Source organism: Acanthopagrus latus, chromosome 21, assembly GCF_904848185.1.
Source record: "Acanthopagrus latus isolate v.2019 chromosome 21, fAcaLat1.1, whole genome shotgun sequence".
In the NCBI taxonomy this organism is placed as follows: domain Eukaryota; kingdom Metazoa; phylum Chordata; class Actinopteri; order Spariformes; family Sparidae; genus Acanthopagrus; species Acanthopagrus latus.
In genome coordinates this window covers 12,827,714-12,845,061 of record NC_051059.1, presented here as the reverse complement: position 1 = coordinate 12,845,061, position 17,348 = coordinate 12,827,714, and the positions used below count along the sequence as shown (strand labels likewise).

The following is a 17,348-nucleotide window of genomic DNA, read 5'->3' as shown; positions in this document are numbered from 1 at the left end:
ACATTGAGTATTTCTAACAATTTTAGACGTCATATCAGTGCCAAACCACAAGAAAAACTGAAAAGAAAAGATGAGAGAATCTTGAAAGGTCAAGCACATGACTGAAAGAATAAGTGACAATGTAATATGTTGTTTGGATGAAACAGTTTTTAAAAAGCTTGAATACATTTTAATACATTTTTGTTAGATTTGTCTGTGTCCAGGCTGGGAAAATAAATGCTCAGCCCTCATTATTCTGTCTAACTGACAGGGGTATTGTCTGAGACAAATGAAATAATAAATCAAACCAAACGAGTGACACCACTGCTGCCATCTAGTGTACATATGTAACCATAGAACATTTACAGTATGTAACAGAAAATGGTTTAGGGATGTTCATCTGATACAGAAAAAAACAATCTTGTCGGTCTTTCTAATGACATGATTTAGGATTTAACCAGCTTTTTGTATCAACAATTGCTTCATCAAACTACCAACTTTATGGATTTATCAAATGAGACCTGTGTTTAAGTTGGTATCGTGTGTGAGATGTGAGCTGAAAAAAAGAAGAGGCAAAGAATCCCATTCACATGGTTAATCAGTGTTTGTCTTTATTTTAATATACAAAAAGATGGATGTATTCTCATCTACTTTATATTTCTAAGCATTTCAACTCACAGATAAAGTTACCATTCGTACTGTTTTAGTGAAACCAACCGACACACACCCACCGCACACACACAGGCACACTTTCTTTCTTCACATAAACAGGGAAGGTCACACGATTCAGTCAAGCACCCATTCACACTACGAGAACTGAACAATATGTTGACTGTAAATTTAAAAAAAAAAAAAAAGGGGATTTTGCTTTCACAGGATTCACACATGAAAAGGAAGAAACCCTTTACAATTGTCAAGTAAATATATACACGATAATTGATATTTTTTTCTTTTTTTTTTGAAGATGAGACTGACTCCATGTTAGTGTTACTAACGAGGTACTGCATGAGGTAACTGGTTTTTTTCTGTTCAGAAGAGCTGGGTGTAAGACAGCATTTGGAGGTAAACGACCGATCACAACAGATATATTTTTTTTCCTTTCGTGATCGTCGTTTTTCTGGCACAATACGTGAAAGCACCTGGGTCACGTTCAGCTCACGCACACACTGCATTCTGTCCGTTTCTTCCATCGGGAGGATTTAACGTGTCCCCATTAGAACATGATCCAGGTGTGATGAGATGGACTTTTATTGATCCGCAGAGGAAAACTGCTAAGTCACAGCAGAGTTTAATTACATAAACTATGATATTCACGTGACTATTGCTGTGTAATAAATATTGCTGGACCTTCAGACCACGCACATGCCATCGTTTACATGAATCGTAATGGGGCTGCACGATCAATCAATCATGTGGTTACAGACACATAGATGATTTTCATAACACTAAAAACACTGTTCTGTAGTGATTGTTGTTTTTGTTTTTTTTGCATCTCCCCCCAACACGTTCTTTACCAAAAAACTGCACAGGAGCAAGCGTAACAGACCACTGTTAAAATCACCATCTTTTCCACAGCACTGATCAAAGCACAACAGATGAGCCTGTGTGTTGTCCAACGTGGCTAAACTATCACTGAACAAGTCCGACTATCACATCAGCAGGTTAATATTGAGGTAATACTGTTCAAAACGGGCAAACCCAGCAAGTTGCCAATCACAGAAGCCGCCAGCAAACCATCAAGGACTCTATTTTTTTTTTCCTTTTCTATTTTTTTTTTTTTTTTTTTAAACGTGTTTTTGTGTTTTTGATGATAATCACACTAAACTTTCTAATGCAAGTGCTACCTACACAGCTTCTGATCCAGAGCAACTGAAACCATTATTATAGAAATCAGTAACACAACCACCAATCTGGTAAAATCTGAAAGAAAGAAAAAAATGTATATATGTATATATCTATGTATATATATATATATACACACACACACACATTTAAAAAATCATCACAGGGCTAGTTGTCAAAATGACTTTTAAATATGTAGGGGTGGAAATGAGATATCCCTTTCCGTTTCTGTGAAATGAAAACATTAATGCCCTGATTTTGTATTTTTAAAAATCAGATCAGTGTTCGGCAACTGTGTGTACAGGTCTATTTACAAGAATCTGACTCTCTTCTTTTAGATTTATACAGCATTAACACCGTGACAACTGGTCAGGCTCTTAAAAAAAAAAAGAGATAAAAGAAAGAAAAAGAAAAATCTCCACAAACAAAGAGGCCCAACCGGCAATAAAATATCTCCACTACTAAAAAACACAATAAAATACATAACACAACTTGATATACATGTAGAAAAAGCCTGAGGTACTTGTCAGAATATCTGAGGTCAGTCTGGAGGAGTAAGCAGCTGAGGGCTTACCCAGTCAAAAAAAACAAAAAACAAAAAAAAAAAGAAAACACGAAAACAGAATATTAGCCTCACATAATATCATTAGCGTTATATTAACAAAGAATACATGTACATCTACAAATCCTTGAGTATCCTGGAATAGTCACAGCAGCATAACGGACATTCAATGTATGGTATTCATGTTATGGTACAACTATGGCATTGCATTTGAGACAAAGGCAACCATTTGAGCTCTCCTTGCATGATGTACAGTGACTGAGGTATCTGGGGACTGGTGTCCAACTGAGTCTATTGAACAAACACCCATGAAAATTAAAAACAGACATGTTGCTTACTCAAGTATGGCCCTCGCTAGGATAAAACCTCATCTATCTGTCCATAGTTCTTACTTTTAAAAACGCACTCTCTATACATCTTCACATCATTTAGTCTTCGCACACACGCACACACACGCAGACAGTTAAAATCAAGAATGTGTAACATTGCAACTCCAGGCAGCATCTGTCAATGCCCCTGGCACTGGCAAAGGAGTAACTCTGAATTTCTACAATTAAAAAACAAAAACAAATCCAGGAATATGTCCATGGTAGCTAGCTGGATAGCTTGGCTCTCAACTTAGAGAAAATGTTCCAAAGAAGCCTACTGGATACCTGAGAGGTAGTTCCCCGGGGACAAGACACTTGTCCCGAAATCTTCAAAAAAGTTCAAAAACGTCCAATACAACTGCTCAGCGCTCCCACCTCAGCTCCTCCCCTGCGTTAGAACAGGCGTGCTCCAATTTTTTTGATCTTTTTCCTTTTCTTTATTTCCTAATCCCATTCAGAGGCATTCACAGGTTTAAAATAAGGGAGCACACTCGAGTTTAAAAATCGAGACGCTTCGACCCCTGAGGAAGATGAATATATTTTGTCTAACAGTCTCAAAACGGTTCCTCCGAGGTGTGCAGCACATCGTCCGAGGTTTGGAGCAAAGGTTCATTTCATTTGGCCGCAGACGATCATGACCAAGACAGGAAAAAAAAAAAAAACAACAGAGATAACAACTTATGAGGTAATAAAAATAGACTAACACAAAAGAAAAATACATGAGGTAATGACGACATTTAAGATTTGACACACGGGTGTTATCAGATGTGCCCTTCGCATAACTTATTACTACAGCAGATGGATGTGTTAGTAAGATTTGACATTAAAACATTTAAATGAAAAAAAAAGAAAAAGAAATACCAGTACTGGGATAAAATAGCAGCTGCATTCACGTTGCTATTTGTTGTTTTTTTTTTTATGTTTTTAAATATGCACGGAGATCCGCTGAGTTTGGATTTGAAAAAATAATAAGTCAGGAGCTCAGGTGAAGGATGGTTGTCGCCCCGTTCAGGTGCTGGACTCTTTGGGAGGTAGGTCCTCGTTGGTGAGAGACGTCACAATGGAGACGGGGCTGTCTGAGGTAGTGCTGCTGATCGTCCTGGCGATCTGGCCGATGCGCTCCTCGACGCAGCCAGCCGACAGTCGCGCCTCTGCGTCGTGGTCCCAGCATTCTTCGATGGTCTCGCACATCTGGCTCAGACCCTGTAGCAACGAACCAGAACATAGTCAGGCTGTGGTTCAGTTTTCCTTCTTTAATAAACAGGGCGGTTTATTTGTGCACAAGTTTCAAATCTGAGCAGCTTTTTAAGAGTCCAATTTAAGCACGTTTCAAGCACTTTCAAAGTACCTAAATCCAAAACTTGAAGCCTTTATCATCACATCTAAATTGAAACCATAAATGCGATTGCGAAAAACACTTTACAGAATTCTTTTACTCAGCAATAGATCTGTTCTTACTTTCTTCACTTTACCATCATATTAAATTTGATTTCATGTTTCGATCATTAATCATTTCATGATCAAAATCAATTTCATAGGCCAGAAATCTCTCAATTTTTCCATGACCTAAATACTATAAAACATAACTGACGAAGTTTCAGGACCAATTCTGAGAACTATGACGTCAGCTGATTGAGCTGCTTTGACTGGAAAAAAGGATGCTTGACATCCTGGTATTGCTGTTGAAACTGCAGGAGCCATTCTTCCACCATTACTCACAGGATGTTTGAGCCAGAAGTCCTTGATGGCTGGACGCATCTTCTTGTGCACGACCACATCCTGCAGATCCTCCAGGGAGGGATGCTGGCCTATTTCATCCTCGAACGGCAGCATATACTCACCAACCGTACCTGTAGAGGGGCAGAAAGGCCACAGGATAGAAAGCATTACAAGGAGATCATGTCAAGTAAAGAGTGCAGCGTTTAGATTTTTAATTATCTCAAACTATCACTCTCTCTTTAAAGACACAACACATTTCTAAACTGAATCAGATGGCTTTCCCAGACAAAATAAAGCCTAGTTCTTTGTTTATGAGGTCAGCCTGCAGCACGGTGACCTTTCACCTGTGGGTGAAGCAGCATTCCTACACCATTAAACTCACCGTCGGCCTCTGTGCAGCGAGACACCAGCTCCCACAGCACCAAGCCCATAGCATACATGTCTATCCTCAGGAAGGAGTCTCGCTGGAAGTTGATGGCTCCCTCCAGCACCTCTGGAGCCATGTAACGCCTCGTACCCACCTGGAATGACAATAGATTGTAAACATTCATGTGCATGAAGGGTGTGTCAACAACTGCCAAATATGGAGCCCTTATTTAAAGATTTCCACATTTTTTCTTACACATTTTGAAACTTTCTACATGCTGGACAAAAGGTAATTTACCTAAGAATAAGGCAGTTTAAGCAAAGCCAAACAATGCTTTAGTAAGAAACATCCTGATTTGCTGCTGGGTAAATTGACTCTACTGAATGCAGCAAAGGGTTTTATACTACTTTTTAAAAATACAATTAGTGAGATTCTCCTGGTGGGAGAATTAGTGGGAGATACCCCCCCAAAAAAAACAAAACAAAAAAACAGTATTTAAGTGACTCCATACCTGGCCATGAGTGTCTCCTGGAGGTTTTCCTGGTTCGAATCGCACAGCGAGACCAAAGTCTCCAATGACTGCAGTTAAATCATCTCGTAGCATCACATTCTTACTTTTGAAGTCCCTGGAAGATTAATTTGAGGACAAATTCATTACAGAGATGTTTAGTCACACATATTAATCCATGGACTTGAGGCAAAATTACTAAATCAGGCAGTCCTAATAAAAAGGCTTCATCTAAAATCAAATGCAGTCTAGACTTTGTAGTCAGTCAGTGCGTTTACATGACACTTGACAAAACGAATTACTGGGTTAGTCCGAATGTGATCGGATCTTTAAGATGCATGTATACACCTTAGTCTGACTAAAATCGGACCAGATCGGATTTCTCATAGTCGAATTAAAGCACCCAGATTATTCGATTGATAGTCGCATTGCTCCTGCATGTATACGCTCCAGCGGACCAGATCGGATTTTTGCATTTTTCCCCGGGGCCGTGAGCCGCAAGTAAACGGGCGGCGGCGTCTTTCCTCCGAAATCGCTGCAAGAAAGAGCACCATTGTGCATCTAGTTTCTGTAATTATCATGTACACCATATACAAAGTGTACAAAGATGTAGCTTCATCTCGCTCTTCGCACGTCATCTTTCTTGAATGCCGAGGCAGCTGGTGACGTGAAGAGGTCAGCCGGAGGCGTTTCTGTTACCACTAGTTGAACTGGGTACAGCGCCACCTAGCGTACCGGGGTGTGACATGCTCCAGCCCAATAATCCGATTTTCTCACCATGTATACTCGGATAATTGCAGTTGTCTGATTGAGTGGCATAGTCGAACTATGGCTGTAATCTGAATAAGATGTGCATGTAAACGCACTGAGTGTTTTGAGGTTGAGGAACAGTTAATGGTTTCTGTACCTGTGTGCAATGGTGGGTTTGGGCCCCTCTCCCTTGTAGCTGGGAATGTCCTCATGGAGGTAGGCCAAGCCGCGGGACATGGTCTCTGCTAAGTGACACAGCTCACTCCAGGTCACAGTGTTACCCTTCAGGTGGTCTGTCAATGAGCCCTGCAGTGGCGCATAAATGATTCAGGAGCAAAGAATTAATAGGTGCACAGGAATCTCATTCTACTGTCAGTTGGAGTCCTGGGAAATAGCCAACCGTAGCCTTGGAATAGATTGTTTTTTGCTGTGTGTTTCACTTCATTTGACAGCAGAAAAGTGTGGACCTGATAAATTGCCAGAGGAGTCTAAATTCACATGGTATAGCTTAAAACATCATTAAAAACGGTGACAAAAATGGAAACACATAGAACGCAGACCAATGGATGACACATGCACTAATGGCATTGAGACAATAACTGTAACTAAACACGCCTTTACCACTGCCATGATTAGAAGGTGCTACAAGGGCAAGCATTAAAGTCATTACACAAATGTAATGCCACATTTGTGCTTATGGTAATTATTGTTTAATCCTGTTAATACCTTTGTAGGGAATAGCAGTGAACAGGATGTTCTGGTTGCCTCAAGGCGTTCAGTCAAATTGTATTATTAACTGCTTGCTGCTATTATTACTTTTACACTCCATGCTTAAAGAAATAAGCTATATAAATCTAAACAACACAGTTCTATCACTCGGAGGTATACAGGGTGAGTGCAGACCTGCCGTAAGTAATAAAATCCTCTTTAATAAAAGCTGTGATGCTCTTTTGTTGAGGTAAATAAAAGCCCCTGCCAATATTGGAAAATGTCCAGCAGTTCCAGTAAACAAAAAAGCCCCTATACCTCACCATGAATTTGCTGTATATGGGTTGTGTATGTGTGTGTGTGTGTGTGTGTGTGTGTGTGCGTGCAGAGGCGTGCACTCACCCTCTCATGAAACTCGGTGATGAGCCACAGCTCCGTCTCCAGGTTGCTTCCGTGCTTCTCTGCAGCGATGTAACGCAGGAGGTTTTCATGTCGCATCCCCGGAGTCAAGAAAATGTCCCGCTCGTTCTGCCACGACTGCTTATCCTACACACAGCACGGAGCCATATTTAGGTCTTGGTGATTTAAACGTGCACTTATGGAAGAGAAAAATGGGTTCCTTGTTTATGTTACACAAAGCAGTTAGCCCCAGTTAGTGCCTCTCACGTGCTAACATTCAAGTCAGCGCTGGAAAAATTATATTGCACCCTTTCAACTTCTTTGGAGTTTGTTTTAACAACATTACCACTGCCATGAAGGCATTTACAGAACCTTCAGAGACTGTTAACCATCTGAATGAGTTAGAAAAAAAAAACACCCATCCGCCGCATGACAAAAAAAGATCCTTGATCTGTTTCCCAAGGTGCACACAAACCAACTTCAAAAATCTTTGCTGTATTTGTACATACTCTTCTTTGTATCAACACAGATGAAATTGTACACTATGTTTTTCTTACTTTCCATTATATACATGTTTCTTACAAACTAGCATGTGAATATCTTGCTTGTGATTTCAAAAAGAAGCAATGTGTTATGACTTTGCATGTCTTTATGTTTTGAAACATAAACTGGAGAAGAGAAGCAATTTGACAATGTCATTTTGTTTTTTAGGAAACTGTGATGGGCATTTGTTTAGATTGATTTGCTGATGAAAATAATCGTTAGTTACAGCCCTGCAGAACAATCAAAACTGGAGGAATAGGTTGAAATCTTTTTTTAAAATTAGGCAATAGATGAGATATTTGTTCATCCAGATGGAAAGAAAAGTCTTTGAGGCCTTCAAAGAGCACAGGACTCAAATGTACACTTATGTTGATGCATGATAGGTGCAAAGTGGAACAACAAAGTAGCATTCAAGAAAATACAACATTACACAGGTTCCTCGAATTAACACTCCTGACGTACCTGAACAGGGAAGACCTTTACTGCAACATATTCGCTCATCAACTGGGCTTTCCAAACACAACCAAAGCGCCCCCTAGCTTTGATTTCCAGCAGTTGCAGTGGTTTCAGGCCCACATGGGGGGATGGAGGAGCTGGTCCAGGATCCTGAACAGACCAGGAAAACCAGTTGAAATTTCATTTCTACTGTACAACGGAAGAATAATACGGATGAGCAGCAGTGGCCACCACGATTGATAAGCAGTACCAAAACCCCCCAGAAAAGACACCCATCTCGTGATCACCACTTTAAACGGCAGGAGCACAGCCTCTCTCACCTCGCTCAAGTCTACGTGGCCGTAGGGAGGTTTGCGGTGGCGATACATCCATAATGCCAGGACGAGGGCCAGGGACAGCACGCAGAGAGGCAGCAGGGAGTACACCAGCACATTGAGCAGGGAGGGCACTCTGGGTGGAGGCCGGATTTTCACTGTCAAAGGAAAACAGAATAATTAACCAGCTTTCTGGCTTGTAGGTTCCAGGCAAATTCAAATTTAAAAAAAGGTACTGAAGGCTGCAATTCCACATGAACAAAGAAATGACCTCAGTGTACTCTTTACATTTATTATAAAATACAAAGTACTGTGAATGGTTAGCATATTAGCTACATTTAAAAGGACAACAAGAAAAAGTCTTTAAAATGAACCATCAATTTGATTATCATGTGGAATACACAATGTTCTTTTTTACTGCTACATGCAAGGCTAAGCTTCACTTCTACTAATCGGAGGGGAAAAGCAGAGACCTATTTTTTGCCTATACTATATGTGGGATGCATTTGCTGCTCACCTCGGTTGCCACTGCCAATCATGTCAGGAAGGTGGGTGAATCGTTCATTGCAGTAGTTGCCCTCGCAGCAGCAGAAGAAGACCTGAGGGTTTTCCTCCATAGAGACACACTCTTGCCTGAAAACGGTAGATGACACACCTACATTATTGTTTCAATAAACAAAAACATGGAAACCAGATACATGTCAAACTCGTGATAGTCAACCTAACATAGTGTTTTGTGATCTAGACTCTTGTGTCTGACTGTTGTTATTCTCCCCTCTGCTTCTGCTGTACATTAACACTCAACAGACAAAGAAACATTTGTCCTGAGTATTGTCAGGTTACTGTCTTCAATTCACGCTTCAACCCTTGGTGCTGGATACTTGTAATGGTGTAACGGTTCATACATTCGTGCGTAGCCGTCATGGTACAGTGCACGAGTACTACATGTTAACTGATGCACATGATGCATCACAAACATCCAGAAACTAGGCTATCACAATAACAGAATTTTAATTTTGATAACTAGTTTGAAAAAAAAATAAAAATACTCAATATTTGTTTTGACACAAAAGGCAAAAGAGGGAAAAGGCCCTACGCACATAAAATAAGCTTTTATTTATTTAGTTTCTTGCCCTGTTTTTACAGGTAGTGTGAAATAACATGAAACAAACAAGTATCATGTTTTTTTTTTTTACCAGGTTCTGGTAAAAACGTGTAGAACAGTCTTTTCTACACAAGGTCAGTATAAATCCATGCCAATATATGCTACAGTACACACAAAGAGCAGATCTTGGAATAATCTTCAATAGTCCCTAGTTATTATCAAATAGGATTTTTGTGTAAAACGCTCATCCCTACCATACACAGTGCTGGTGCAGAAACAGTTTATATAAACCAACCTACACATTCTTAATAATGTAAATATCTGTATAGCTTTGGGTTGAAGACATGGTTGTGGGTTTTTTTTTCCCCTTTTTTTGTTTTGTTTTATGTAAAAGCTTTGGCACTTTCAATACTATCAGATGAATATTCAACAATAATTGTCGTTTTAAAACATAATGGAGAGAGTATTGAAGGTTACAGGGAACATTTAGCCGATCACTGTTAGCAACATGCTCTGAGATAGTGTGTGATGGCGTTGCTCCACCATCACATAATTAATTCAAATATGAGTGCATTAAATGTCTAAATAAAGCCAATGTGGAACTACTTGAAACCTTATTTTGTGTTACTCTGGATTATGATGATTTTTATTGTGATGATTCGATTTCATAGAATAAAGAAATGCTTTTCAGTTTTATATCCTGTTGTGATATGTTGCCTTTTGAGAAAGTGTTCAGTGTTCGTTCGGTGTGATACATAGTCATGTGAAATGTTCCTTATTTCTATAATAAAAATAATAAAATGAACCTCGGGCCCCAGCAAGAGCATTATGTCTGTCTTTGACATGTGCACTATTGTCAGTTCAGCTCATTCATGAGCTACTGGCTTGTGACATCATTACATCAGTACTGTAAGGCTGTTTAAGTAGGAAGAACATTTTCTCTTCTCACTGAGCAGGTAATTGTATAGCAGGCAGCTTAAAAATGTTTTCGAGGCAGCTGCTTTTCAAAAGAAAGGATCCTTTTCATGTGAAAAGCATTTATTAGAAGGTTGTTTTATAAACCTGTAGGATCGAAGATGACGTTTTTAACGGTCTGAATTACTTACTCAGTTGTTTTGTTTTGTTTTTTTAAATAAAAAAGATTTCTTTGTTTTTGTAGCACAAACAAAACATACATTTAAATGAACTGAGCCATGACTTCTGAGTACTGTTACACTTGTAGTTGCCAGTGTATGAGTCACACGAGGGTTTTAAACACTTGATGAAAACGACTGAAGAAGTGCACTTACATGCATAATCAATCTTTCCAACAATGTCCTTTAACTTACTAGAAAGAAATGCCCACCTGTTCATTGCTCTTCATTTTCTGTCATTAATTTTTTTCACTCTGTGAAACTGAGTTTTTCAGGTCTCACTAAATCCCCTTTACAGTTATAATTACAGCCAACAGCACCTTCAGATTGGAGCCATTTCCCTTGAAACTATCAAGGAAAATGTATCTGTGTCTAAACCTACAAATTTGTACAAAACCAATTTCAGCAAAGCTACTGAATGTCTTTTGGTTGAGTGTAGTCCTTGCGGATCAACATAAGTGCGTCAAGTTGCCTGTCATAGTAGCAGTCACATTTATAGAAGCACATAATTGAATGGCTGAAAACAAAATTACAATAACATACTCATTCTATTGGTTTCTAACAGTTAATTCTTTTTACACACACAAATAAGAGTCTGTTTTTCAGGGACAAATTGTTTTTTTATGCGTTGAATAGGGGTGTACAACATGGTAAAATAAAGTCATTATGCAAGTACTGTGACAGATATTTAGGATCTGTGAGAATGATCGTTTCTGAATTTTAATTTTCACTGAAATGACTAATGATGTGGCATTTGTAAGTCTGCACTAAACAAGCGTGTTTTCCTACAACAGGAGAAAAAAATGCGTGGCACAGGGCCTCTCTGCAGTCCTATAGTATGTCATTATGTCCATCATGCTGTTTTGTCAAACATTTTACCTTCATCAAATAATTGCAGCCTCTATGATTTAGATATTGCCCATGGCTGTATTGATATTTCTATAATATTTTGATTGTGCAATCCTAAAGTTGTCTATGCCTTAGTAGAGCAGAAATTATGAAGAAATTACTCAATCCTCAGAATAAATCAAGCTTTTTTAATGTCAGTTGAGTGAGTTTACAAGCTTGCATGATTATATCTGCTAGTATAAGCTTCTTAAATATGTTTTCTGCATTTTTTTTGATTTGCATCGTTATTAATTTAAATTCTTTTGAGTTCATATCTGTGGTCACATGAGCCGGGGGGACTTTTACGACAAGATCACTGCCCAGCCCCCCTGCTTCTGTCACTTACTGAGGCTTACACCACCACCACATGAATTCTGGAGAAGAACAGCTTTACTATACACTCCGAGCCCCTAATCTTTAAACCATAAAGACATTAATCGGATAAAACAAGCTATTTCAATATGTTATCTTGGGCTTTATCCATATTTACAATATTTCCTTACATTTTATAGATAACTACAAAAATCTTAAGCAGATTCACTGGCAGTGAAAATGATCACCATCCTCCTCTGAGGGTAGGTTTTCACCCATGTCCGCTTGTTGATTGGTTGGTTTGACTACTGGATTTCACAAAAAGTGCAGACGGGATTTACATGAAACTTGGATGGAGGATGGGCCCAGAATAGACACCAGTAACATTTGGTGCAGATTTGTATAAAAGAGACGGATCCAGGAATTTGTTCTCAGTTTCTTTAACATTGCGAGAGCGGGGCATTCATTCGCATTTAGAAGTATTGACATGGTTGGTATCCATGAATGCGTACAATGATGCAGATCTTTGTGAAAATCTATTGTTCTTCCACAACACATCTGCATTGTTGGGCTGTCACAGATCTGGTGAACTTAAATTATCATTAAGCAGCTATGGGTGGTTTACCAATAAAAATGATACTGGACTATTGAGTTTAATACTAGACAGGTTGGATTACGTTAAAGAGGACTGTTGGGCCTTGACGAAGGTATGTGTCCTGCTGAGTGCCATTCTAGTTTGATAATGAAAATATTTGCCATGCCATCCTATTCTTAGCTTCACGTGGAGTAAGTCACTGTGTGTATGCAATGTAACTGAAGAGGTCTGTATGTTTGCTTGCTATCTTAAAAGATGTGTGTTGAAACTTTAATGGAGAAGTTAGTGATAAAACAATATAACTATCCTTTTAAAAAATTTTGCAAATGGACCTCAGCTGATCTGGTAATAGAGCCTCCATCTTTTCTCTTCATGCCATGGTCTTTCAAGCATGGATGTGTTTAGCTCTAACTGATGATTTCCAAATTGTTAAATCTGTTGATCCATCCAACAAAATCAAATTGCTTGTGTGCAGGGATGTTATAAAGAGAATAAAAGTGACTTCTTACATTTTTTTAAGGCTGAGACCAGCAACTATTTGTCATCTTTGCTTGTTTTTTCCCCAAATTTGGGTTGTCTTATCAGACAATCGCTCTGTTTATTTCTGTCCTGAAGCTGCTCCAGGTCCCACAGTTTGAAGATGCGCTGGACTACATTGTGAGTACAGATGCAGATGTTTATGTTGTGCCTGCTGCCAGTCACTTAAGGCAGCGAGCAGACACCTCAAATATGAATGTAAATGTGTGTCTAGCGAGGACCCCGCTCAGTGATCCGACCTGTCATAGCAGTTAAAGTCGTCCAGCCAGCAGCCTTTCTTCACCAGCTTGATGGTCCCTGAGGAGTTGAGCCAGGAGGCATAACAGTGCAGTCGCTTGTCCTTCTCCCCCTCGCAGCGCTCGAAGCCGCTCTGGTTGGTCCTCTCCGTGCGCCAGTTATCATTGTAGTACACACACTCCCGGGTCTCTGCTTCGCCCAGACTGTACCCTGTGATGGACAGAAGGCCTCAGTCAGCTCACATCTTAATGAATTGAGAAAGTCGGCGGCGGAAGCGCGGACATATGGCGCAGGATCCGCTCTGTGCCACGAAGAAATATCTCAGAGCAGAGCCTCTATCATCACTCTGGCGCATGGCCAAGTTTGGGAGCTCTCTGTAGTAAAAAGGGAGTTCCTCTGGGCTAAGAAAAACGCTGCTGAATAGTAGTTTGGCATAATCCCATTCACTAAAAGATCTTTTCAGAGAGTAACAACTAGAAAGGAGGGAAAAAAAATGACAGAATTTAATTAGCTTTGGAAAAAAAAACAATGGTATGTCCCACTGTGGCGTGGAAACCCACCACGCGCATACACCGGTGCGCTACTTGTACGCTATGTTGTATAGATAAGGACTCTTGTAGCTTGCTGGAGTGTGACACATCTGGACAGACAGATAAGACCTTATTTAAAAAGGGCCTTTACTGTCATTCAACAGGAAAAAGTCCCCTCGAAACAAGGACGAAACATAACAATAGCTGTCAGTCTCCCACTGTTGCACAATTCCCTAATAGAAAAGGGGTTTTTTATTCTTCCCGCGTGTGTGGACTCGAACATCGGGAAAAACACTCGAGGCGATACATGTAAGGCGTGTTTTTCTGATGAACAGCCAGGACGATAACACGCCATCTGCGGCGTTCACAGTGTGGCCTGGACGTTCCATGCCTAATCTTTGTTCACAGAAAAAATAGTGCATGTCTCTTTAAATCCCTGCCTATAGGAGGCTGCCCATCCCCCAGTGTTACCCCCACAACCCATTCCACACACACACACACACACACACACACACACAGAGGCAGGAACGCATCCACTTACACATACACTTAGTTGTCCAGCAGCATACAATGGATTTCATTATGGCATATAGGGATGCATGCAATGACCAAACATCATGCTCATTATTAAGGATGGAAAGAAGGAAGGTAGTAAGGACAAAACACACACACATACCATCTCTCTCTCTCTCTCTCTCTCTCTCTCTCACTCACACTCACACACACACACACACACACACACACAGCAGAGATGCTCAATGCTCCATTGAGCCGAGATGGCATTTCTGATATCTGTGGTCACATGATCCGGGAGGACTTTTACTACAAGATCACTGCCCAACACCCCCCCCTCTCTCTGTCACTTACCGAGGCTTACAGCACCACAACATGCATACTGGAGGAACACAGCTTTACTACACACTCCCGAGCCCCTAATCTATAAACCATAAAGGCATTAGCCAACAGCGCTATTTGGGCACCACAGCTGTGTGCTCAATGAAAATTTCATCACAGTTCGGGGGGGCTCAAAAACACACAGTTGGGTGGTGGAGGTGGAATGTGGATAGGATTGTTGTGAAGTCATAGTAAAAAGGCTGCCTAGCTATGGGGACACACACACACACACAATACAACCTGCCATGTGAGTGGCAGCAAAACAAAACAAAAAACAGAAGCCAAACAAAAGAATAACGAGCCAAAAATTCACGTGGTTACAAAGTCCTAGGCTGCTGTCTCTTCGAAAACACACACACTCACACACACAAAAAACGCCACGGATTTATGGGAAAGCCGTCCAGAGAAAGTGTGTTTTCCAGAAGGCTCTTGTTCGGGGGGCTGTGACCACAAAACAAGAGTGCAGACCTGAGACGTAAGCCTCTAAGGTTTCAGGATGTTGGTGCAGCTGCTGCCTTCTATTCCTGCCACCGGGACGCAACAGTTTTTACATTCGGATTTATTTATTTAAGAAAAAACGGGGGGGTCTCGGCGTGGAGGAATAGGTTTAACGTCAATTTCTACACTCAAAACATACAAAATTAAAAATAACATTAAAAAGTCGTCGGTATTGCTTTGATACTTGAAATAGATGCATTGGGTTACGAGAGTAAACCCCCCCTCCTACAGCTGAACGGTAGTATCAACCTCTAAAGCAAAGTTTAAAATCAACCAACAAACTCGTACGCAGACCAAAAAAAAACCAAAACAAAACAAAAAAACAAAGAAACGCGTCCGCTTCAGTCGGGGGGAGAACAAAAAAAACTGTTGCAATAACATTCAGATTAAAATTGCGGTGAGCTTACCTGCGCACAAAGTTCCCAGAAGAAGTGAACAAGTGAGCCATGAAAAAGACATGTTCCGCGTTAAATACACCACAGAGGTTTCCCTTCGCTTTCCGTCGCGAACATTCAAAAACTCGGCTCGTCCGAATACAACATCAGTCCGGGGGATCAAGACGACCACAGGCCTCCCCGGTCCCTCCGCAGCCTAACCACCACCACCACCACCACAGCAGCAGCAGCAGCAGCAGCAGCAGCGCGTGTCAATAGCCGCTACGCTGCAACAATGTTGCAAGAAGAGACGACGAGGAGCTGATGAACTGCCCGCCACGCTGCTGCTAGTCCGTCCGTAGGTGCGGCATCTCGCGTCGGAAGTGGACCCCCCCCCGCACCCCCAAAAAAAACCACAGGGCGAAAACGGGAGTCTTGCTTTAAAAAAAAGAAAGAAAGAGCAACAACTAAACAACCACCCGAGACGGTCTCCTTTTCTCGAGAGTTATTCACTTGGATAGTAGCACCGCTGCATCGGGAGGTCGGTCCGGGTTTACATGCATGTTACTGATCTGTGTCCAAAATGGCTTCTAAATGGGGAATGGGCTGCAAACAGGGAAAACCCGGATGTGTAAACACAAAGAGGGGAATTCAGGCAGCCAGCGGAGTGACCTTAACGCGACACCGCGGATACGAACGCCTCGAATGGCTTTCTGCCCTCGGTGTTTTATGGCGTTATTTTCACCGTTAATAACAGATCCCGGCAGGAGAAATGTGAGGTTTGCTGCTGGGAGATTTTTATTTATTTTATTTTAATTTTTTTTTTCCCACGATTGTGTTTGTCCCGCTTCCAGCTGATACAACACTTGCACTTTCTGTGGCCAGAGTTGGTATTTTACGGGCTTCTTTCGGTTCTTATATTTAGCCTGGGGTTTAGAAATGAGATTTTCCAGCTCGTGTATGCTGTTTTTTTTAATATAAATAAATAAATGATAGTTGTTGTTTTTTTTTAATATATAAATGAATGTGATAAGAGCACACACAGTCGACTGAGGTGAGCCATACACAGTCTGTATTTTAATTATATTTCTAGTATATTACCACACTTAGCTAAGAATATTAATGTATCAGCTCCTAAGGTATTAAAGTAATACCATATCTTTTATTCAGAGCCAGCGCAGCCTGATAAATCTCTCACAGCCTCACAAATGTTAAATTCAGAGGGGTTTTTTGTCTTATCTGAATGATCTTTTATGCATTAGTGGGAGTGCTAAAAATAGCTGACCTAATTTGGAGTAAGAGGATACAATAAATGCTTTTTAAAAAATGTATTCCCTTCTAATTACTCGTCCGACCCATCAGACGGTCTTAAATATAAAACATGTCCCACACAGCAAAAACCAAAATAGAAGCCAACACAATTGTGTTGCTCATAATGAATCACTAAGCATTTTTGTATTATTATTATCCCAAAACAGGAAGTGTGGGACATTAATCTTCCCCCAATTTCCAAACACAATTTTCTTTTTATAGTGTCTTATAATGATAAATGACAAATAATATGTAACATTGTAGATGTGTATTACAGGAGCGCCATGTAGCCTTGGCTACTAGAGAGTTTATTATCATTATACCATGTACAGCGAGATGAAAAGGGCTTCACATGAATGTGCACAGGAAACAGGCATCCACACAACATACCACAAAATACAGGCAATCGAGGATAAAGT

At 40.5% G+C, this 17,348-nt stretch overlaps 1 protein-coding gene across 1 annotated transcript; it reads right to left on the bottom strand.

Annotated features, from left to right (window-relative positions):
* Nucleotides 1-564: 564 nt before the first annotated feature.
* On the bottom strand, nt 565-16,555 carry LOC119011671 (activin receptor type-2B-like). Its single transcript, XM_037084991.1, has 11 exons — nt 15,652-16,555; nt 13,325-13,532; nt 9,033-9,148; nt 8,522-8,673; nt 8,208-8,351; nt 7,206-7,349; nt 6,253-6,401; nt 5,349-5,463; nt 4,853-4,991; nt 4,471-4,601; nt 565-3,954 (listed from the first exon to the last, which is right to left on the bottom strand). The coding sequence occupies exons 1-11, from the start codon at nt 15,701-15,703 to the stop codon at nt 3,760-3,762; spliced, it is 1,545 nt and encodes a 514-aa protein (XP_036940886.1). The 5' UTR covers nt 15,704-16,555; the 3' UTR covers nt 565-3,759.
* Nucleotides 16,556-17,348: the final 793 nt, after the last annotated feature.

Excerpts from the sequence above, each read along its gene's own strand:
- LOC119011671 (XM_037084991.1), bottom strand. The coding sequence starts at position 15,703 with ATGTCTTTTTCATGGCTCACTTGTTCACTTCTTCTGGGAACTTTGTGC. Across the intron at positions 7,350-8,207 it reads TAAAGGTCTTCCCTGTTCAG|GATAAGCAGTCGTGGCAGAA; the intron begins GTACGTCAGGAG and ends TGCTGTGTGTAG. Across the intron at positions 5,464-6,252 it reads AAACCCACCATTGCACACAG|GGACTTCAAAAGTAAGAATG; the intron begins GTACAGAAACCA and ends TTAATCTTCCAG.